The 20914-nt window shown below is 39.3% G+C and overlaps 2 protein-coding genes across 2 annotated transcripts in view; one reads left to right on the top strand and one right to left on the bottom strand.

Annotated features, from left to right (window-relative positions):
* The window catches only part of MCPH1 (microcephalin 1), a 125742-nt gene that overhangs the window by 58698 nt on the left and 46130 nt on the right, over nt 1-20914 (bottom strand). The gene's annotated exons all lie outside the window — the stretch shown is intronic.
* Nucleotides 1-20914, top strand: part of ANGPT2 (angiopoietin 2) — a 48704-nt gene that overhangs the window by 17373 nt on the left and 10417 nt on the right. Inside the window, exons 2-7 of the mRNA XM_044422180.1 lie at nt 5303-5458; nt 10185-10306; nt 13270-13502; nt 15302-15432; nt 19245-19346; nt 20663-20829. Coding sequence (XP_044278115.1) covers nt 5303-5458; nt 10185-10306; nt 13270-13502; nt 15302-15432; nt 19245-19346; nt 20663-20829 — 911 coding nt within the window. The remainder of the gene's footprint in view (nt 1-5302; nt 5459-10184; nt 10307-13269; nt 13503-15301; nt 15433-19244; nt 19347-20662; nt 20830-20914) is intronic.

The following is a 20914-nucleotide window of genomic DNA, read 5'->3' as shown; positions in this document are numbered from 1 at the left end:
CCATAATTTTGAGGGTTTTTTTTTTTTTGGAAATGTGGAATGTGCATCTTTAATAATCTGGTTTTCATGAGCAAAAAGAAGCCAGCAGGAAATGCTGTGAGTGCACTAATAAAGTGCTTTCCTTTACAAAACAAAACCTCAAGTGACCCTAAGTCACCTATACAATGCTGTTTTCCATTATTTTAAATCAAAGTCTCATATACTTAAGACTGTCTGTTTTTATATATCCTGCACATGAGAAAAAAGCTGCCGACCAAGCCAACTATATTATTGTGGAATGTGGTCACAGCATAGCCCATCATAGTAGCCTAGATTGAATTCATATATTTCCTAAGAACATTGGTCCTTTCATGCTGTGCAAAACTGACCTATGTGGTTTCTCAGGACTCAATATGACAGATACACAGTGACATTAAATGCTCTTTAACTGCTAAGCACAAAATGATTTTTGGATAGATTATTAAATGTAGTCCTGATATTTCTGGATTGAACCCAGCCAAAGGCCAAATTTTCTGGTTCTACCTAGAGACATTTAAATTCAGTAAACCATGGGTAAGGTATGAACTCCAGTACCTCAGCTACAATATGTCCCAGCTTTTTTTTCCTGTTCTTTTAAAACTCAGCTCCTTAGACCACCTCATGTGTTATGTCAGTCCAGAGCTGATTCCACTGAAACATCTGTGATCCTAGAAACTTTCTAACCTACACGTAACAGCACTTTCAAAATTCCTATGACTCATCAAAAGCAATTGATTGAGCTGACAGTTCATTTATTCAAAACTGAACACCCCAATGGTTGCCATCTATTTTTCTTTTGGGTAGTGAGGAACCTAAAAATCCATGTCCATTATTCTAGACTCGGATGCTGAAAATCCAAGGAAAGGGGAGGAAGGGAGCAAATGCAGGGCAGCATTTTCCCTCTCCATTGCCATATCTCACTCTTGGCAGGGCTTGTGCTTGTACTTTCCACCCCTATGGTGATGTGACCTGCTCAGCCACAGAACGTACTAGGTTATCTTGGGCCATTCACTGCAAAGGCCAGGAAGCTGTGAGTGAGGTGGTGGCTGGTGGTAGAGGGAAAAAGCTGTAGAATGGGAAAAAAGGCTTTCCGGGACAGGAAACTCCCTCCTGCTTTATCCATGCTCCCTCCCATTATTATCCACACAATTATATCCAGGCAATTATATCAGCCTGCCTCAATTTGGTGCCCCCTCCCAAAGTTTTCAGCCACTTCCCATCAGCTGCAGCCACATGGCCAATAGTTGAATGCAGGGAGACCAAATCATCTGGAGAGCACCAGGCTGGGGAAAGTTGGTTTATATTGACACAGCTCTCTTCTGCTACTAATCCACAGATGGAACCCACATCAAGGAGATGTAGGAAAGTATAAATCCCTTTATACTTGCAGGAAAGTATACGGAGATGTAGGAGAATGTCTTTTCGATAGATGAATGGCCTAACTTTCATCTCCAAACACACCTTCATGCCTAGCTTCTTGTTCCTAATCTTCTCCTCTATGTGGCATTAGTGACTTCATGCATGTGCACATGTTTATACATGTAACCTGAATTACAACCATGTCTTTAAAAAATTGATACAGAAGACAATATAGAATTCAAACTCTTCAGGATGCCTAAAGTAGCCCTTTCTTGCTTCAGCTCAGGACATGGTCTAAAAAAAATGTGCAGCCAATTTCACGTGATGAGCTTTCAAACACTAGGCCTTCTCTCATGCCACAGCGTGACAGGACTTTGAAAAGTATTTGATACAGCCTTGGGAGATCTGCTGTTTGAAAATAAGTCAAGAATTCCAGAGGGCATGCCCAAGCCCCTTTGCTTGTGTCCTTATTGTGTCCAGGCAGCAAAATGTTTTGAGGTTAAATTTTATTAATGTTCAAGTTGGGTGTATTTTTCATGTAGTGATCTGCATCATGCACTCCAATATATACTTGTGCCATTCATAAAGGGTTGCACTTAACTGGCAAAAATGCAAAGTTCTGTACACAACTGTTGCTGCCAAGAACACAAATGGCTAGTTACATTGAAGAAACCTAAACTAGGAGAAGTTAATCTTCATCAATGTAGAATTATAAATCACATAGATGAAGTATAACTAAAACATCTCTGGAACAGCACAACCAATTTGTTAGTCTGGTGTCTGACATCCTATAAAACAGATATAAACAAGGATCATTGAGAGTAGTCATTTCAAACAGGAATTGGCAAATCTATTCTAACTTTCAGAATAACTAATAATGTAGTTCAGACTAGTGTTTAAGGAATGGTATGTGCTAAATCTAAAGTTTCCCTTTATTTTCTTAAAAACTGTAAGCTGTCTGTCTGCCCCAAAATGCATTCACATGCTTATACATGCATGGCTGGCTTACACAATCAGCAGTTTTCACTATGACTTAAACTGTGGTGGATTGCAATGGGTGCCAACCACCATTATGAATGGTGATAGAACAAGTACCCAGCGGAACCAAATCAGTAAGAGAGTAAAAGTCACATAGCAAGAAAGAGACATGATGTTGAATATTACCCATTGGCAGAATTATTCATAATTATATCATGTTAGGAATGAGGCTTGCCAAGTAGTAAGATGTATGCTTAGGGAATTTAATGTAGTACTTCCAACTGCAAGGGAGATGATTTGCAGGAGAAGAGAAACATAAGAAGTACCTGATACCAAGTTAGGCCATTCATCTATCTAATTCAATGCTTTTGACACTGACTGGTAGTGGCTCTCCAAGGTTTCAGAGAGCTATTCAAGCCCTACTTGAACCTGGGATCTTTGGTATGCAAACAAATGCTTTCCCTCTGAGTTTCAGACCATCCTTCCTTATCTTGCATAATAGGGTAACTGACACCCCAGCTCACATTCTGTACTGTAATTTACACACAAATTATCCTAGTGATTCCTTCTTGGACATTGTGACAAAGTACCCCAAAAGTCTTAAATGTTCCCAATCAGCTTCCCAATCTTTTTAATGGCTCCTCCTCCATAAAACAAAACATGTCTGGGGTACAGAAGTACCCCAGAAGCTCTGTTGAATACTTTTATACTCCAAACAACAGCCCTTCTCCCCTCAAAAAAGAATTAAGAGAATTAGATTAACTTAACTTTCAAGGAAATAGAATTAGATTCCATTGCAGGATTTAAAAAAAGTTAATAGGCCAAACCATCATTATAAAAATCAATAGGCGTAGCATTTTTATGCAGATTTCTTATTTTGCATACCCTCAGGAAGGATTAAACCTTAAGTTATCTGCACTTGCTGATAGCTAAAAGCCATTGTTATGTTTCTTGAATCCCTCAGAGGGAAATTGCATCCAGAACAAAGGCTTTTTAGAGGCAGCATTTTCTTGCTTAACCTACATTTGTCTGGGGTCAAAAAGGACCTGAAATGTGATTACTGCTAGGTTTTTTTTGTTAATACAGGAAAAGGGATAAGAGGCCTTAAGATATGTTATGGAACGCGGATTGAGAAAGAGAGACTCAGTTTCTTGAGAATGAAGGATATAAAGAAAGGTAACATATTTGCCAATTAGTAAGAAGCTGAACAGCTAAAACTAAATATAACTAATTCATTAAAGCTTTGGAATATGCTGCTGACTACATATGCTGAAACAGTTATGAGAACGTGGCCTGAGATAATTTCGAAACAGTTCTTATTTGGCATTCCTTGAAGGAAGACATTGTTTCTCACCCATGCTTTTTATATTTTGTTTGTCTGAAAGTCAACTAACAATACACAAACAACATTGTTATAGCATACCAGACTGCTTGCCTAATTCCCAACAACGTAGGTATGAGATACCCATATTTCAACTTTTGGTTCAGGAAGGAGATTAAACTCTCGAGCTTTTGTCTAAACTACTCTCATCTCTAAATAAAATTTCCACTATTGCTAACACAGGCACACAGCCACTGGAAGTGACAATGGTGGGAAGCGGCTCTGTAGCCAAGTCTTCAGAGAGCCACTCGGCTTTTTACAGCTCTTAAACTGAAGCACATGCCCAGAGCAGTGCTAAAGAATGCATAGTTTTGAACATTCGACACAGATGAAAATACGGACACATGGGCATTTCTGTAACATTTTTCCAACAACAAGCACCACTACCTGAACACCTTCACCGCCTCCCGCATGCTGCATTGACCTCAAATAGCCTGTCCTGCACAAACTTCTGAAGAAATGGTTACCATGTTATTATTATAAACCATGTCTATAAATGGTTTCATTAAAATAGAACATATGTTCTGGTGGCCACTGGTTGTTCAGTGTTTTCAACCCTTTGCACTCAGGTAATGTTCAACAGAATATTTAATCTTTCCAAGGATCTGACCATATTAAGTTGCTGCCACTTGAGACACTTTCAGCAACATCAATTGCCCAATTAGCTGATTATAGACAGGTGGGAATGGAAGGAAAGCTGTATGCTTGCAGTGTGTGTGTTTGTGCATAGACAAGTGGTACACTCAAGATGCCTTCTCTCCCACTCAGACATTTAATGTTTGTCTACTAAGGAAAACTGAAGAATTCTAATCCAGGATTATGCATATAAGCTTAAAAAGAACACCGCAATATTTCCCCTAAGTGTTAAAAAGCAGATTGTCCCCAATGATGTCATTTTTGCCAACTTCTACAACTCACAGAAATTAAATTTTTATCTTTTCATTACTATAAAATCCAATTCTGGTTCTCACACCCTCATTATATTAGGTGTTTTCTTGTGCTAGTTGTTATGCTGCTACTTACACAGTTATTGGTAAAACAGTGTCACCTCATATTCCTCCTGCTAGCGTTATACAAACCAGTTTTACCACAAATATGTATTAAAAATAGGAACTATCCCACATAAATTGAGTATATGGACAACATGCCCCACCACCAATTACAGCCCTAAATTAGTCATTATTTTATTTTATTTAAATGAAGAATTTCAACCTAAGTTAGTCATTAGTTCTTACTGGTGGGCCACTACGAAGAGGGAGGTAAGCATGACAGGACAGCATGTAATTGCTGGGAAGTCCCATGGCTATCACAACCACTTCCTTTCCTTCACCTTCTCCCCCTCTATCCCAACCTGCCTATGCTGGCTACTGGTTACCATTTGGCTCGGGAGTCTCCAGTTACTGATGTGTGACTTATTACAGCTCCCCTGTTTTGCTTTGCCTGTTAAATATTTAAAAAACCTGAGAGGGTAAGTGCATGAAGTTTAAGAAATACAAATACTGAACATGCTTATAAGCAAACAAAACCATATAAGAACATCAACAGTCTCTTTTTTCTGCCTTGCAGCTCGAAAATTATATCCAAGATAACATGAAAAAAGAAATGGTGGAGATCCAGCAGAATGCAGTGCAGAACCAGACGGCTGTAATGATTGAAATAGGCACTAACCTATTAAATCAAACAGCTGAACAGACACGAAAATTAACAGATGTTGAAGCGCATGTAAGTACCAATAGTACAACCTGAAATAATTCTGCATCCAAAAAAGCAATGTGCAATATATTGTGCATGCCAATTATCTTTTTGTTCTTAAAAAGCATAACCTACCATTACATTGGAAGGAATGAGATTATAAGAAGGGAAAGGCACAGAGCGTGGTATGGTTAGCTCTGCAATTGTGTAGAAGACTGACCTTCGCCATCAATAAAATCTTCCACAGAATTCAGCAGATGCACAAAGTAAATGCCTCTTTATGTATGGTGAATACCAGTAACCAGTGTACAGTTGGCAAGATAGGCTGTACATCTGCGTTCAGACCAGAAGGGCTCCCAACTAACAGGACCTCCAACTTGTCAAGATTTAGCTTTAGCTTGTTTGCCTCATCATGCCAAAACTGTTTTTAGAGACCAGTTCAGATTTTCCACTGTATCATTGGGATTAGATGATGGAAAGATGAGTTAGAACATAATGTCATTTGCATAGTGATGGCACGACCACCAAAACCTCTGGGTGACATTTCCCAGTGGTTTCATCTAGATTAAAAGCATAGGAGATGAGATAGAACATTGAGGCATAAGAATGGCCAGTGTTCATTGGCTGGAACAGAAGTTTCTCAGCACCACCTTCTGGATCTGTTTCTTCAGGAAAAACCAGAGCCACCGTGACACTGACTCTCAGTCCAGAGATCTCATCAGGAAGGGTACTGTGGTTATTGTATCAAGATCTGCTGAGAAGTCCAGGATAACTAATGGAGTTGCAGTCCATTGTTTGTTCTGCAGCATAAGTCTAAGGCAACCAAGGCTGTACCAGTCCCAAACCAATGACAAAAATCAGATTGGAAAACATCTAGCGATCAGTGCCCTCTAAGACTGCGTGGAGCTGTCAAGCCAAAAGATCCAAATGTGACTTAAGGTTTACCCTTGCTTTGTTCATGGTGGCTGGAATTATACCACTTCTGAACAAAGTAGTTATAACCCCAAAAGTCCAAATACATAGCCCAGCCCTGACTGATTTTATCAGCTAAAAATGGCAAGGACCCAAAGATGAGGTTTGTCTGAAACCTCAGCACTCATATACTACAGCCACTTGTCTAGTTTGCAATTGAAAGAGGTAGAAGAGAGAAAAAATATTTTAGAGGGATGGACACAGATTAGGACAGTTGAGTAGTACCCAGACATTGGAATAACAGAGATTAAAACTTGGCCACAGGATGAATAGGGAGAAACAACTGGAGGACAAGCAGGAAGGGGCAGGCTATGCAGTGCTTGCAGTTATCTAAAAAATTCACTACTTTATTGTGGGCAGCAGCCATATAGCATATATTTTGCATTAAGAAGATCACCAGTTCAATTTCTAGTATCTCCAGGTAGGCATGGGAACGAATTCTGCCTGAAATATTGGGGACAACTGTTGTGTTGACAATATTGAACTAGATGGACCAATTGCCTATATAAGGCAGCATCTTCATTCTGATTCCAGAATGACACTTTGCCCTTTGTCTTTCTGCTTTGCACTTTGATTTGCAAAAGTGCTTTACGAAGGCCTCCAGCACTCCTCCTCCTCTTCCCATCACAGAGGAGGCCTAGAATGGAGAGATCCAGATAAAACCCTGGATCAAAATCCTGAACAAATATCTGCTTCAGCCCTTTATGTAGGACTCAAGCAACTGCTGCCAAAGCCTAAATTACTGTATGTGCCCTTATGGAAGGCATAATTAGTGAGGAAACTTGGATAAGCATTAGTATTTCAATAGTTATTATTTAACTGTAAAATAAATGAAAAGCTTGAACTGAGTGGGAGAAAGGTTAAGAAGTAACAGGAAGCTACAAAGAAAAATAAATTGCCACATTTTTTCAAGTTAATGTCCAAGTCCCAAATCAATTGTGGTTCCTCAAGAGGAACAGAGAGGTTCCCATACTCAGACTGGGAGAGAGGGGATGGCCCTCATTATAGATCTCAAGTCAAATTCCATCCAAAGTGTGGTTATTATGGAATAACCACAAACGATTATATTTACAGAACAAACAATAAGACGTCCTGAAATAATAAATTTATTTCAAAGTTCCTTACATTTCTCACAGTAAGAGTAATTTGTAAGAATTTGTAAAAAGTTATGATTAGTTTCCAGATTTTTACATTGGGGGGGGGGGAGGAAAACTGCTTTGCTAGCATGTATCTAAATCAACACAAGTATTTACTTAAGAGGATTTTTTAATATCAGCCTTCCCCAGCTCTCCAGATGTTTTTAGCTTTCAGCACTGATTGGCTCCAACCAAAATGGCCAACAATAAGAAATGCTGGAAGAAGGCATTCAAGACATCTGGAGGGTACCAAGTTGGGAAAGCTTTTCTGCATTTTTAGCATTTTTAGCATTAAACTCAAAGCATTCTATTTATGGCCCAAAATGCAATGACAGAGTTCTGGGAAATACCATTTCAGACAGAAATTGTGGGGTTACAGTTTTGAATATTCTCCCAAAACAGAAATGCCCTATTTTTTTCCCCAGAACTTCGATCATTCCCAATTTGATCATTTTGATTCAAAGTTCCTCAGAACTTTGATCATTCCCTTCCCATTTTTTCTGCATCTTTCTTAAATTTTGGTGCCCAGAACTGGACACAGTACTCTAGATGAAGTATGACTAGTGTTGAGCATAGGGGAACTAGTACTTCTTGTGATTTGAAAATTATTAATAGCATTTGCCTTTTTAGTGGCTACACTGCATTGTTGGCTCATATTTAGCTTGTTGTCCACATCCACTCCAAGGCCTTTCTCTTTTGCAGTACTGCTGAGCCAAGTATTCCCCATCCTGTATTGATGCATTATAAACACATACATTATAAATAAATAACAAAGTTAGTAATTCTGCTCGAAAGCCAAAGATCCGTACTGGCGGCTGTGTTTGTATGAGGTTTAATTAAGAACATCTGAGGATTAGGAAAACACTTGCTCTCTCATAGATCCTAGTTCTGGCAACTTCTTGCCTGGATAAGAGCAATGTGTTGTTCAGAAGATTCACTTAGTACCAAAACAGTTGTGCCAATTCTACAACCATCTTTGGTTGCCTGATTGCTTCTGGGCTCAATGCAAGGTACCTGTTCTTACTTTTAAAACCATAAATACCTTGGGATCCAAATATCTGAAAGAGCACCTACTCCCATAACAACCTGTCTCTTTTAAAGGAACTTCCGCAGAGGCCTTTCTCCATCTACCTTTCCCATCGGAGAGATGATTATCTCAAGGAAGGTTTCTTGGTAGCTGTTATCCTCTTAAAATATCTTGTTCATAAAGAGGAAGTTTGTGTAACACAACAATGCATCCCACAAATAAATGTGGGTTATTTGCAGAACAGTCCACAGTGTGGATGTACCATTATGGCTGTTTAAAATGTACAAAGGGTTATTTTTAAAAGTCTGCCATATTTGAGTTTGGGTTTGTTTTTTTTGGGGACAGAAAAATAGGCATACCATCCCTTTCACGGCAAAGCCTTCTTCTTTGCTGCTTTGCTTTTCAGCTGACAGCTTGCCAGCTGTCAGCTTGTCCCTGTGCACAATTTAACCTATATGCAGCCTTATTTGGTCAATGCCCAGGGTCATTTCCTTCTGTGCTTTGGCTACAGACATGTAGCAGGATATTGGCCCAAGAAGACTTTATATTTTGAGCTTGTGGAAGTGTGCAACTGTGCAGGATCAAAATAAATAAGCAAAAAGCTTAATTGTCCATATTTCTGCTCCCACAAAGGGCAACAAGATGAAGATGGTTGCTCCAAAGTGCTGTTTGGACATCAGTGGAGCCGCTGTCACTGAAGGCATTAGGGAGAAGTTCACCAAGAAGAGTGGGGGGGGGGATTTGGCATTCTTGCCAAGTGGGTCAGTCACCATTTCCTGCATAGCAGGTTAGTCTCTGGGGTTCAGAAAACATGGCAACCCCTTCTGCCTGTGATAACCTCTACAGTAAGCCATGGATTGTTAGGATTGTTGCTTGTTGTCCTGACCCAAGCCAACTTGTTGCAGCTTGTTTTTATGTTTTATCTTTCTTTGGGAAGGTGACTGTATTTATTTTATTCTGTACATGAAATCTGATATGATGAAGGTCAGTATAATTAAAAAAAAAATCTTCAGCAACAATTTGGAAATACACTGAAGCGTGAAATCATGTCCTGAATGACTGTTCAACATGAAGGATGTGAGTAATAAATTCCTGCTGTTAACTCCAGCCAAATTATGATGAATTAAAACAGTTGTTTTAAAGCACGATGAGGGAAGTGATACGGACTAAAGAGCATGTAGCAGAATGAACGGAAAGCAACACACTGCATGACAGTGCTCAGTACTGTTTCCTCATTTTTAAAAACAGATGTCATTCTTGAGACTTAAAAAGAACATACATTAAGAAGCAGATGAAAAAGTAGAATCACATTAAAACTGAAACCACAGAACAGTTATTGGAGAAGAAAAAACAAACTGTGACAGCACAGGGGAAAATTTGAAAAAACAAACATGAAACAAATTTCTAAAGGTTAAGAGCAATTATTTATATTATTACATTACATGTATGCCTTGTCATAAATGTACCCATGGGAAATACTGCTTTTAGCAAACCGAAGAGAGTTTTTCTTTTCTCCTAATTCAAGGTAGTAAGAATTGCATGTTTAGTGACCTTCAGAGTATGATTGAAAATGACTCTGAAATTTCAAAGTATAATTGAAAATTTCATTTTTCAAATGCAGGTACTGAATCAGACAACAAGACTTGAGCTTCAGCTTCTAGCACATTCCCTTTCAACAAATAAGCTAGAAAGGCAGATTTCAGACCAGACCAGTGAGATGGGTAAACTGCAGGAAAAAAACAGGTAATAACTCTTCATATTCAGTAATGTACTGTTGATATCAATGGTTACGTTTTTCCTAGCAGCAAAAGATGTAGTCAAATAACTAGTTGTGTTAACTCTCAGGAATGGCTTTCAAAAAAACATATTTCAAGTCTTTCATTCAGTGAACAGTGATAACGTAAACTGAAATGACTGGTTAATACCAGGAAATGTTGCTTATATGCGTGGAATTTCTGAATTGTGCCTAACTTTAAGATGCTACTTCTTTACACGGATGCACAATGTAGAATACAAGTTATACAGACAAGTTCCCACTGAAAAGTGAAATAACCATGTGCTGAACTGAGACCTTATGCCTTCCGATCCTTGCTTAAACTCAACAATTTAGTCTTCACCTTCACAAAGAGTAAATCATATTTACGGTCCAAAAAGGGAGAATGGTCCCATACTTAGTCAATGCAAGACACAAGGAATGCCAGTCTAATCTTCAGCTGAGCTTTCTGAGGGAGATGATTTATCAGCTCTGAGCTCAGTAGAAGTATTAGCATAAGAATTTCATTTCTTGTACACGCTAATTCAGAGAAAAATTCTGGTAGGAATAGCAAGATTTGCTTCATACTCTGAGATCAGCTGTCCCCATTTCTTTTCATGCCCCTTTTCTCTTTATCAGCTTTCCCTGACTGTGGGCGCTCAGATGTTGTTGGAGTACAATTCCCATTATCTCCTGTCAGCATTCCCAATAGTCAGAGGTGCTGTAAATCTGGTAACTCTGACTGGGTCAACAAGATGGAGACTTTGAAAGCCATTTTAACTACTGGCTTTCCAAGTACAGTGAACGTCCCTCATTGCTCCTAATGGAGCAAGGACGTTTGCCGGGCAAAATCGGGCAATCTAGCTGCTCTGCATGCTACAACAAAATTTTATTGTCAATTGTAAGAGATAAACATTTGACTCCAGTTTTGGCAAGCACTTATTTTGGCATCTGTTGAAAAGCAGACATGATCCCTGCCTGCATCTATACTCCATGTACATCATCGATGGAACGTGAGTCTTTGTTCCTTTACTCAGAATATCTGAATGAAAGTTGGCCAACAGAACTTTTAAAATTTCTTGCTGAGCTGGAATCACAATAGGCCAGCTGGAGAAGACAGGAGAATTGTGACCTTCCCTCACTCCATTAGCTTTTTGTATGACCTGCAGTTGGCTAGTTCTATATGTAAGAAAAATCATCTTTGTTGTTCTCTAAATACTATAATTCATTACCAATGCAAGTTATCAATAGGGAATGTATAATTAGGCCATCTGTTCTGCTTAACAGTTTTTAGTTGTTTTAGTGAGCAAGTGATATGTCATCTCCTCTATTATGGAGAAAACCAAGCTGTTTTCTGATATGAAGACCAAACACATGTCAAATCAGTCTACTACTACTTTATATTTGCAGCAGGACAATGCATGGCTGAATAGCCAAACTCTAGTATTAATTAGGTATTATCTGCTGCAAGAACTACTTATTTCCAGTAAATATTAATGTGAAGGGGAAAGGGCATGTTTTCCCATCTGCCTTCACTCCCCTGCTATATTTGAGTATGCTCCTGCCTGCTTTATTTTACGCAAACAAGATACTTTACCCAGGAAGAGCCAATGCGTTCAATGTCATAATGCTGTTTATTGTAGTAAGCATAGCTAGGGCATAGAATATATCACATGCCATTTGCTGCCTACTGTAAAAGTAACAAGTATTTATAGAACAAATACACCTTGGAATACACACTGTTCAAGACTCTTCAGTAGAATGCGAGAAAAGAAAAACTCAAGTCTACTGACCCAATAGTTTTTCAGGCATACCATGGAAAAAATAGGAATGCTTTGTTTCTATCTTTCAGTAGTATTCTAGGACCTGATAGGGAACCCCTTTTTGCCTAAGGTCCAAATTCAGTTTGAGAGAAGCTCTTGGGCAGTGTGCATACAGGTGCTTGCTAGGACAAAGGAAAAGAGGACAGAGCCAAAATGCCAACGATGCCAGTAGAGTGTTGCTTAAAGCCCTTACTGCCAATCACTAAGGAAAATTGCACATATGTTGCGAAACCATTAAAGAATGTATAGTTGAGGGAAAGTGGAAGGAAGCATGGCCATCTGGGGAACTCTGGAGAGCTAAATTTAATTTCTGGCCTGGAAATTTCCCGCTCCTGTCTTACACTATAGTAGGAGCGACCACATCAGAATCATTGTTCATACATGTAAATCCAGACTCTTCTGCACTTATTGGAATGCAAAATATCCAAGGATATTTTCAATTCAAGCAGGAGCACAGGGAACAGTACTAAATGCAGATATCAATATCTGAAGAATCTCAGCTTTCATTTATTAAAAAGCAAATCTGTAGCTCTTATGTAACTATATTTGCATTCATGTAGGCAATGTCTTCTGAAATCTCTGAAACTGAGGGCAAACTCAGTAAATTTCCAGGCCTTGGGAACAGTGATTTATTGCCCTTCACAGATCCTGACTCCTCCCTACAATTATCAAAATCAGAACTGACTATGCAAAACAGTAAACACTGCAGAACTATAAGAAACAAAAGAAAATTATGCATATTTTTCATGATTTGAATAGTTTGTACAGGGTGCAGAATTTGGATTGTTTAAGCACCGAATACATACAGTACTGGGAATCTCTCTGCTGCTGTAATGGAAAACTACCACTCTTTGGAGGAAACGGATGAGGAAATTAGAGACATGCTGCATGCAATTAATGATGGTATAGCTTGGATAGGACATTACTTTTTCCCTGCCTATTAGGGGAGACAGGAAGCATATTTCAGAGTCTTACCAAACTGATTTTTAAAAATGGCAAATAACATCTTACTTGACCCTACAATGGATAATCATGGTTCCTTAACTGGCTCAGTTTATTTGTTTTTTCACTTTAGCCACATGGAAATGAAGCACCAGTCACAAGGTGTTGTTGTTGTTGTTATTTGTTAGCCTTTTAGAAAAAAAAGTCCTCGAAATGGAAGACAAGCACACTCTCCAGCTACAATCAATAAAAGACGAGAAAGAAACACTGCAGTCACTGGTTTCCAGACAGAATTCCATAATAGAAGCTTTAGAGAAGCAGCTGGTCACTGCCACGGCTAATAACTCATACCTGCAGAAACAGCAGCATGATCTGAGGGAGACTGTGCAGAACCTATTTTCTATGATCGCCACACCAAATCGTAAGTGAAGTAGAACGCACTGTTATTGTTACAGTGATGAACTAGAACACATAGCAGTTGCTACAGTGAGAAACAAATGCCTTTTGGTCAAACACTCCCATCCGCATGAGCTTCTTTCTTAAAGTATACCTCTAGCAGGACTATAGACTTGTTTGTTGTGTGTCATCAAGTTGTCCCCGACCTACAGCAGCCCCATGAAGGAAAGCCCTTCAAAACGTCCTGCCCACAGCACAACAGCCCCAGCTAGCTCTTCCAAGTTCAAGGCTGTGGCTTCCATTCTGGAGTCAGCCCATCCCTTACTGTAGACTTAGGTCAGTGTTACTCCTTAGCTGTGTGGGCATAAACAAAGCAATTCAGAGCACAACCCTGAAAGAATGGCGCATTTGAGATGGAAGGCTCCATAAGAATGCCAAAACTGTCTTGGGTTTGGCACCAATGTGAAATTTGGTGAGTCTGTTTCCATGTGTGGGTGTTAAGCCTCATACCATAGTAATTCTGAGAATGACAAGCCTGTGGGTCACCCACAGGGCCAGAACAATGTCTGGCACTATGTCAAAGTAACCACAGAGGACTAACTTCTGCCAAATATAATTCCAGTTGCTCTCTAGTATCACAATTAATTAACCCTTTGAGGAATCAAAACTCATCTTCCACTTGTAACCTTCCATGTTTTCCCATCTCTTCTTTTCCTTCTCTTAAAATCAAACATGTGAATCAAATCTGTTAAGAAGGAAGAGGTTGTATAGTTGCCCAATGCCCTCTAACTGGTGGCTCTAGCAGCTCTTGCTTAAGAAGCAGCCCTGATCTTAGGATTCTGAAGATCTTCTCCATAACAGAACACACAGAATTCAATTCACAGTTCTGAAAAGCTGACATGAAAGCTGTCTTATCTAAACTTGAATGGGCTCAGAACTTCAGAGGGTATTCACTAATAAAATGTATCCCATAATTGAGAGATTACAATAAAGCTATATACTAGTAATACTTAAGTAATAATTCAAGTATGAATCCTTAGGTATTAAAAATGACCCCGACTGTGCAAAATGAGTTGCAAGCTTCGGTGAGCCCAAAATTTGCAGAAGTAACAAACAACCCTAAGTTGTAGGGGAAGAGGGAAGAACTGAGCATGTCCAGTGAGGGCAGAATGCTGGCTGAAAGGGGCTTTTTGGTAGTGGTGGTGGGGAAATGGAAATGGAGGGATAGGATGGGATATCCTGGGAAAGAGTTTGGTTGGAAAAGTTGCTCCTGAACAAGAGTATTCCATACTGCATTTTTTGCTGAAGGTTTCATTTATAATGAAAATATTTAAATAATATAAGTTAAAGTTTAATAACTAATTCAGAAGATTTTTTTTCTTTCAGAAATGCTGTTGTGATCTGTTCTGGGCAATTTAGTCCTGGAAGGATTAAAATAGTATCTTAAAAACATTTCCAAAGCTGTGCATGTTTTGACTGATGTTATCTTTTAACTGGAGCACAAACAAGTAAACAAAAGGTTTGGCTTTGGCACCAATGTGGAAAAAAAGCCTGAACATTTGCCAAAGCCAAGGGGGTGCTTCTAAAAGTGTCAACTCTCAGAGAAGTGTGGAAAAACAATTAAAAGGATGGAAGTAACCTTGTATTTTAAGCAAACTGAATTGTATTTTAAGCAAACTACCTAAACAGAAAAGCTTGGAATGAATGGTGTGTATGGGACAAACAGAGAATGTTTACAATGAAGTCAATTTGATGGCAAATATCTTTGATATTTTTCAATGACATTAGCCATTCTTAATACATTTTTATGTTTACACATTTCAGCATCCAGTAATGCATTAGTGGCTGGAGAAGAACAAATTCATTTACAAGATTGTGCTGAAGCATTCAAATCAGGACTTACAACAAATGGAGTCTACACATTAACAGTGCCTAACACAGGAGAGGAAAAAAAGGTATAGCATTATCTTGGTTAAATTGATTTAAGAACTTTAAAGCAGATGTTGACAATATTTTTTTCCCATCAAGTACCATATATCAACAGTGGTGAAGCCCAAAGACAGTTTTGGGTAGTGTCACAACAAAAGAGGATGAGCCATGTCTTTTAGCTCCTCCTTTTCTTCCATCCATCCATCCATCCATCCATCCATCCCCCACCTCACTCTTCCCTCCAATGCTGTAGGTTATCTGGGAAGGGGCACTATCCTTGCCAGAAGTCTCAACTGATCACATGCAGAAAGCATTTGATAATAACCTAAGTGACACAGCTTGCCTGTCCTCATTTTAAAGTCAGTTAGGAATTGTACTTGCCAATATAGAAAGAGAAAAAGAAAGAGCAGCAGCGCAACTGCATGGAAGACAGGTAAACTCTTTTCCCATAATCTATCTTTATGCATATCACCTGTATGGAGAATATTCTAATAAGATGGAGAACTTTACTCCCCCCAGGATGTAGATTTGCTTTTAACAAGTTGTCTTTTTAATACTTTTTTTCATAAAAAGTAATCCTTATTCAGTGCACCAACAAAAGATGAGAACAGTGGAAAGCTTACAGATAACTACTTGTAACTTTGCAAGGATTGCCTGCATAGGTATGAGGATAGATTTCTTGTGGTTTGCACAGAGACTACACACTGGAGCAACTCATTTTGTAAAGATTAGGGAAAACCAAAGGAAAGCACATAGAACTGGCTGGTAGGTGTCCCATTCTAATGCCGAGCTGAAGGTAGCATTGACTTGACCCCTTGAAAGCAATGTGGAAATACAGTCAGATTGATTTCTGCAGGACCACTTGGTGAATGCCTGGCTGATGGTGCAGGTATTTACCCCATGCCTTCACTCAGAAAGAACAAGCAGAGGGAGTGGAGCTTTACTCCAGCACCTCTCACGCTTTTGAAGTGGTGCTTTCAGGCCATACAGCTTGAAGGAAAAAATGCAATCTGATTGAACACAGTAAATAAAAACAACAAATAATACAGTAAAAGGCAGGGAGAGAGAGAGAAAGGAATAACCATGATAAAAAAGAATACAGCCTCAATAACAAGGAAGCACAGCCCAAAATGTGGATGAGAGGCTCCTTGGGGGCAACCAGAGTGGTGCTCCAAGAACTGAGGGAAGAGGCAGGAACCCCTAAAGGCATTGGGGGAGGGCTCCCCCCAAAATATCCTCAGTTATGAAGTTTCCTGAATCTGTGATGCACAAAGAACATGAAAAAGAACTTGTCAGCTACATATATTTCCCACTGTCAGTGGATTTCTACATACCGTCATTTTATTATGTTCCTCTATTATTTTTAAACCTACCAAAAACAGGAGAGCAAATAGGCAGCATGACTGATGACAGTACTGCTTTTATTCCCAGAGTTGCCATACGGAGTACAATGATTATACGGCCTAGACTTCACCACACCACCTCTTATTTGCATAAATTTCATGGATTATTGCAGCTTTAGGGGTATAGTACATCAAGCACTGTTCTTGCAGAGTTTTCATTCATTTGGTGGGCATGTCGTGAGTGGAGCCGGCTGGAGCTGGGGGTCAGACTAGATGGCTTGGGAGGCCCCTTCTAACTCTCTCTGTTTCTGTTTCTTCTTCCATGAAGCTTGCATGGAGTCCCATATAATGCCCCCAAGAAAATCAAAATTTTGCAAAAGCAGCCCTGGTTGATTTCACCCTACATGTAGAAACTGCAGAACTGCTCAGAAGGGAAATTTTGATGACATTTTCGCAGGAAGGACATGGATAGACTTTCACATTATTATGTCAAATTGCTGTATAATTCAGGTGTAATTATTGCTATTTTATATTGCTTTTCAAGCAGTGAAACAGAATGGCCTTTTATTTGCCAGACTCGAGCTGTTTATGTTTTGATCTTTTCCTGTCAATGCTCACTCTGACCTCTCAGGAGACTTATAAACACTGCTGCACAATGTACATTTCTGATCTTGTTTTTTCCCCACAAGCTTTCATTAGAAAACACAATGAAAAACTGACACACTTACTTTCTTGTCCAAGGTATACCACTGTGTTATGAATGTGATCTTGTTTCCCCCTTTTATTAAATAAAAAAGAACAATTCAATAGGGCCTCAGTATATTTGGTTTTGCATGGAATTTATGAGCTTTACGCAGGCCAGTAGGACGTGGCTTTTTGTTTCTTGAAATAGCAGCCCCCACACCACATCACAAACATAGCAGGCCTCCATGCCACAAGCTGCAAAAGCTGTTTGCTTTTTGAGAAACAGCTCGGCCAGAATTTCACTGGGCATGTGCTTCTCCAGATTATGCCTTCTGTCTCATATTTCAAATAATGTATCTATGATGCTACTATAAAACTAAAATGCTACTCAGGGCAGTTGAATGATCTTGTGAATTACACGGTAGTTTCTTTTTACAGTTTAGAACAACATTCATTTGAAAAGCTTGGGAAACGCTCTTGTCCTTTTTAATCCTAAATTTTGCCCTCTAGTAGTTGAAATATTCAAATCAATCCTGTTGAGAAAACTGAAACACCAGAATAAATAACCCTCTGAACAGTTCATTAGAATTAGTCATGCATTTTTAAGATAATATGCTCTATTCTTCATTATATTCCTAATCCAGCCCTTGATTATACAGGCTTCTATCCATGAATTATGCTTTTCAGTTAGGGTTTTTATGCCAGTCTTCCCCAGAGCAACACAGAAAGGACTTCAACAACAAAAACAGAAGTGTTTTGGAAACCAAAATTGGCAGCGAGATACAGGATCTGCTGGAAAGAGACTCTAGATAGTTTTTGCAAGCACCTCAGGAATATGCTTTCATTGCAACGCATGAGTATGTAGATAAACAGACCCCAGTCCATGGATCCTAGTGTGCTTCAGGAGGCCGTGCACATGAACTTTCTCCACCAAGATTGGTGGGTGGTATTGTTAAATCATCTAATGGGGGCAAAAGGAAAGGCATGCCTAGACTCTCCTCCCTTCCACTTCCCAACGGGAAAATCAGCATAACACTGTTTATGACTATGTGAATCCCTTTCTGCAATACACCAGCCAGAATTACAAGTGGTGTTTATGACCTGTAAAGCCCTACAGTTTGGGATTAGGTTGCCTGAAAGGCTGCCTTCTCCCATATAAGCCTGTTCAGGTCTTACGGTCTTCAGGAGAGGCCCTTCTTTCACAACTAACAACCTTCAAAGGCTTATTCAGTGGCAACCTGAGAAAGGACCCTTTTGATGGTTGCTCCCAAGCTATGGCACTCCCTCCCAAGAAAGGCCAGGTTCACTTTCTCTTTGCTGTTCTGCTGACAAGAAAAAGGCCACATTATTCAAGAAGGCCTTTGGTCTATAAGTGGGTCTGTTGGGTTAGGTGTTGTTTTTTGTTTTAATTCTGCAGTTGCTTTGTTTTAGTGCATTTTAATGTGTTGGTTTATCAAAGTTTTATTTATAATTGTAAGCTACCCTGAATGCCATGTTTTCGTAGAAAGGCAAGGAACAAGGCAAATCAATAAATATGTGTAAGTAGTGATGGAGTACTGAGGCCTTTGTACTCTATTTTCAGTATAGCTTTTTTCTTTCTGAAGTGTTCTATAGTACATGCTTATTATCATGCCTGCTGGACTATGAAAACATTATTTTTATACTAGACAGGATATCTTAGTTACACTGTTGAAATAAGGAAGTATGTTTCTTCCTATCACACACCTCTGCTATCCAAATCATACATATTATATACTTATATATAATTCCCTCAAATGAAGTGTGAGTAATTTCTTGCTATGTACCAACAGGCATATTGTGATATGGAAACCAGTGGAGGAGGTTGGACAGTTATTCAACGGCGCTCAGATGGCACTGTAGACTTTGACCGAACATGGATTGAGTACAAAATGGTAAGGTGGAATTATCTCATGCCATAATCTTTTGATACACTTTGGAACAATCTTGAGTAGATTCTGAGTTTTCACTCCATATTCTAAGTCAGGCCTGGTGCCTTTCAGATGTTTTCAACTACAGTACTCAGCATTTCTCACTACAGGCCATCCTGGCTGAGGCTGATGGGAGCTGAAATCCAAAATATCTGGAAGATACCAAGTTGGAAGAGTCTGCTCCAAATGATGTCCATTTACCTTCATTCTTTGGTTTTAAGATCATGGTGCCACAAGATCCTTTTCATTGGAGAAGCAGAGGGATTGGAACTTTGGCCTTTGCATGCAAGCCATGGGTTCCACTGCTGAGCTACAGCTCTTGGATCAATACTGTACTGTGTCCCAGTCTCTGAGTGGTGATGTTTCAGGGGTTCCAATACTTACTCTGGGTTGGTCTCCTTTGAATGATGACATGGGGAACTTAGCATAGACTTACAGTATTTGCATTTGGTTAAAACTCTAAGTTTGAGCAGAGGTGGAGCTTCACGGCATTAATACCAAAAACACATACTTCTCTACACTCAAATGTTGAGGAAAACCCCAGTGCCATAGGATTCTTACAGAAAGCAATTCAGCTGTCAGCAATTTTCCTCCAATGCTACTTCTGCCTGCTCACCAGCCTGCTCGTCCTTTTGTTTCCTGCTTGAGCAATGACCTGACTTGCCTCTGTCTCCCTTGCCAGTGGAGGGAGGAATAAGGCTGACTCATCTCTCCCAGTCATCTACCTTCTTCAGTCATTCAGTCACCTGAATGTGCAGTGTTTGCTCAGGCCTTAAGTGGCATTGCCTTGGCACAGACACTGTGCTCAGAGAACTCTTCAGGGGTCATCCAGACCACCACTACCCAACTTACAAAAATATGGTGCTTTCTCTGGGTAAAGGTCAAGTAATCCCACCTGTTTAAGGGGAAACAGCCATGAGAGATGTTTATGTTTTTAAATGTAAATTTATACTTCTTCTATATGTTGGTTATTGACACACAGATGTTTAATTTACAGTGCTTTTTACAACTTGGACAATTCTCCTGGAAATTTCCCTGAGAACTAACAAGTGCACACATTCCATTCCCTGGACCCTACTCCTAAGTTCATAAGTTCATACATGTTGAAATCCACTTCTAAGAAATCTGGACAGAGCCAGAAAACTGGGCAGTGCAATACATTTGATGGGGTGACAGGCTGACAGCATAACAGTATTATTATCATTAACGAAAAAATCATGAACCATGAATTTCAAAGTAAAACACTCCTATTATATTTAAATATCAAATTTGGATTACAGGGATTTGGGAATCCTTCTGGGGAGTACTGGCTGGGAAATGAGCTGGTTTCGCAAGTAACCAACCAGAAGCAGTATGTTCTTAAAATACATTTGAAAGACTGGGAAGGAAATGAGGCATATTCCTTATATGAACATTTCTATCTAGCAAGTGAAGAATTAAAATACAGGTAAGTTAACTCAGATGGGGTAAAAATGGTTCTGTTATATATCTAAATATAACTTGCACAAGGAAGAATTATACTGATGTAAAGA

Source organism: Varanus komodoensis, unplaced genomic scaffold, assembly GCF_004798865.1.
Source record: "Varanus komodoensis strain SLA01 unplaced genomic scaffold, ASM479886v1 scaffold12, whole genome shotgun sequence".
NCBI lineage: Eukaryota > Metazoa > Chordata > Lepidosauria > Squamata > Varanidae > Varanus > Varanus komodoensis.
Note: the sequence above shows the minus strand (reverse complement) of the source record. Positions and strands in the feature narration are given on the sequence as shown.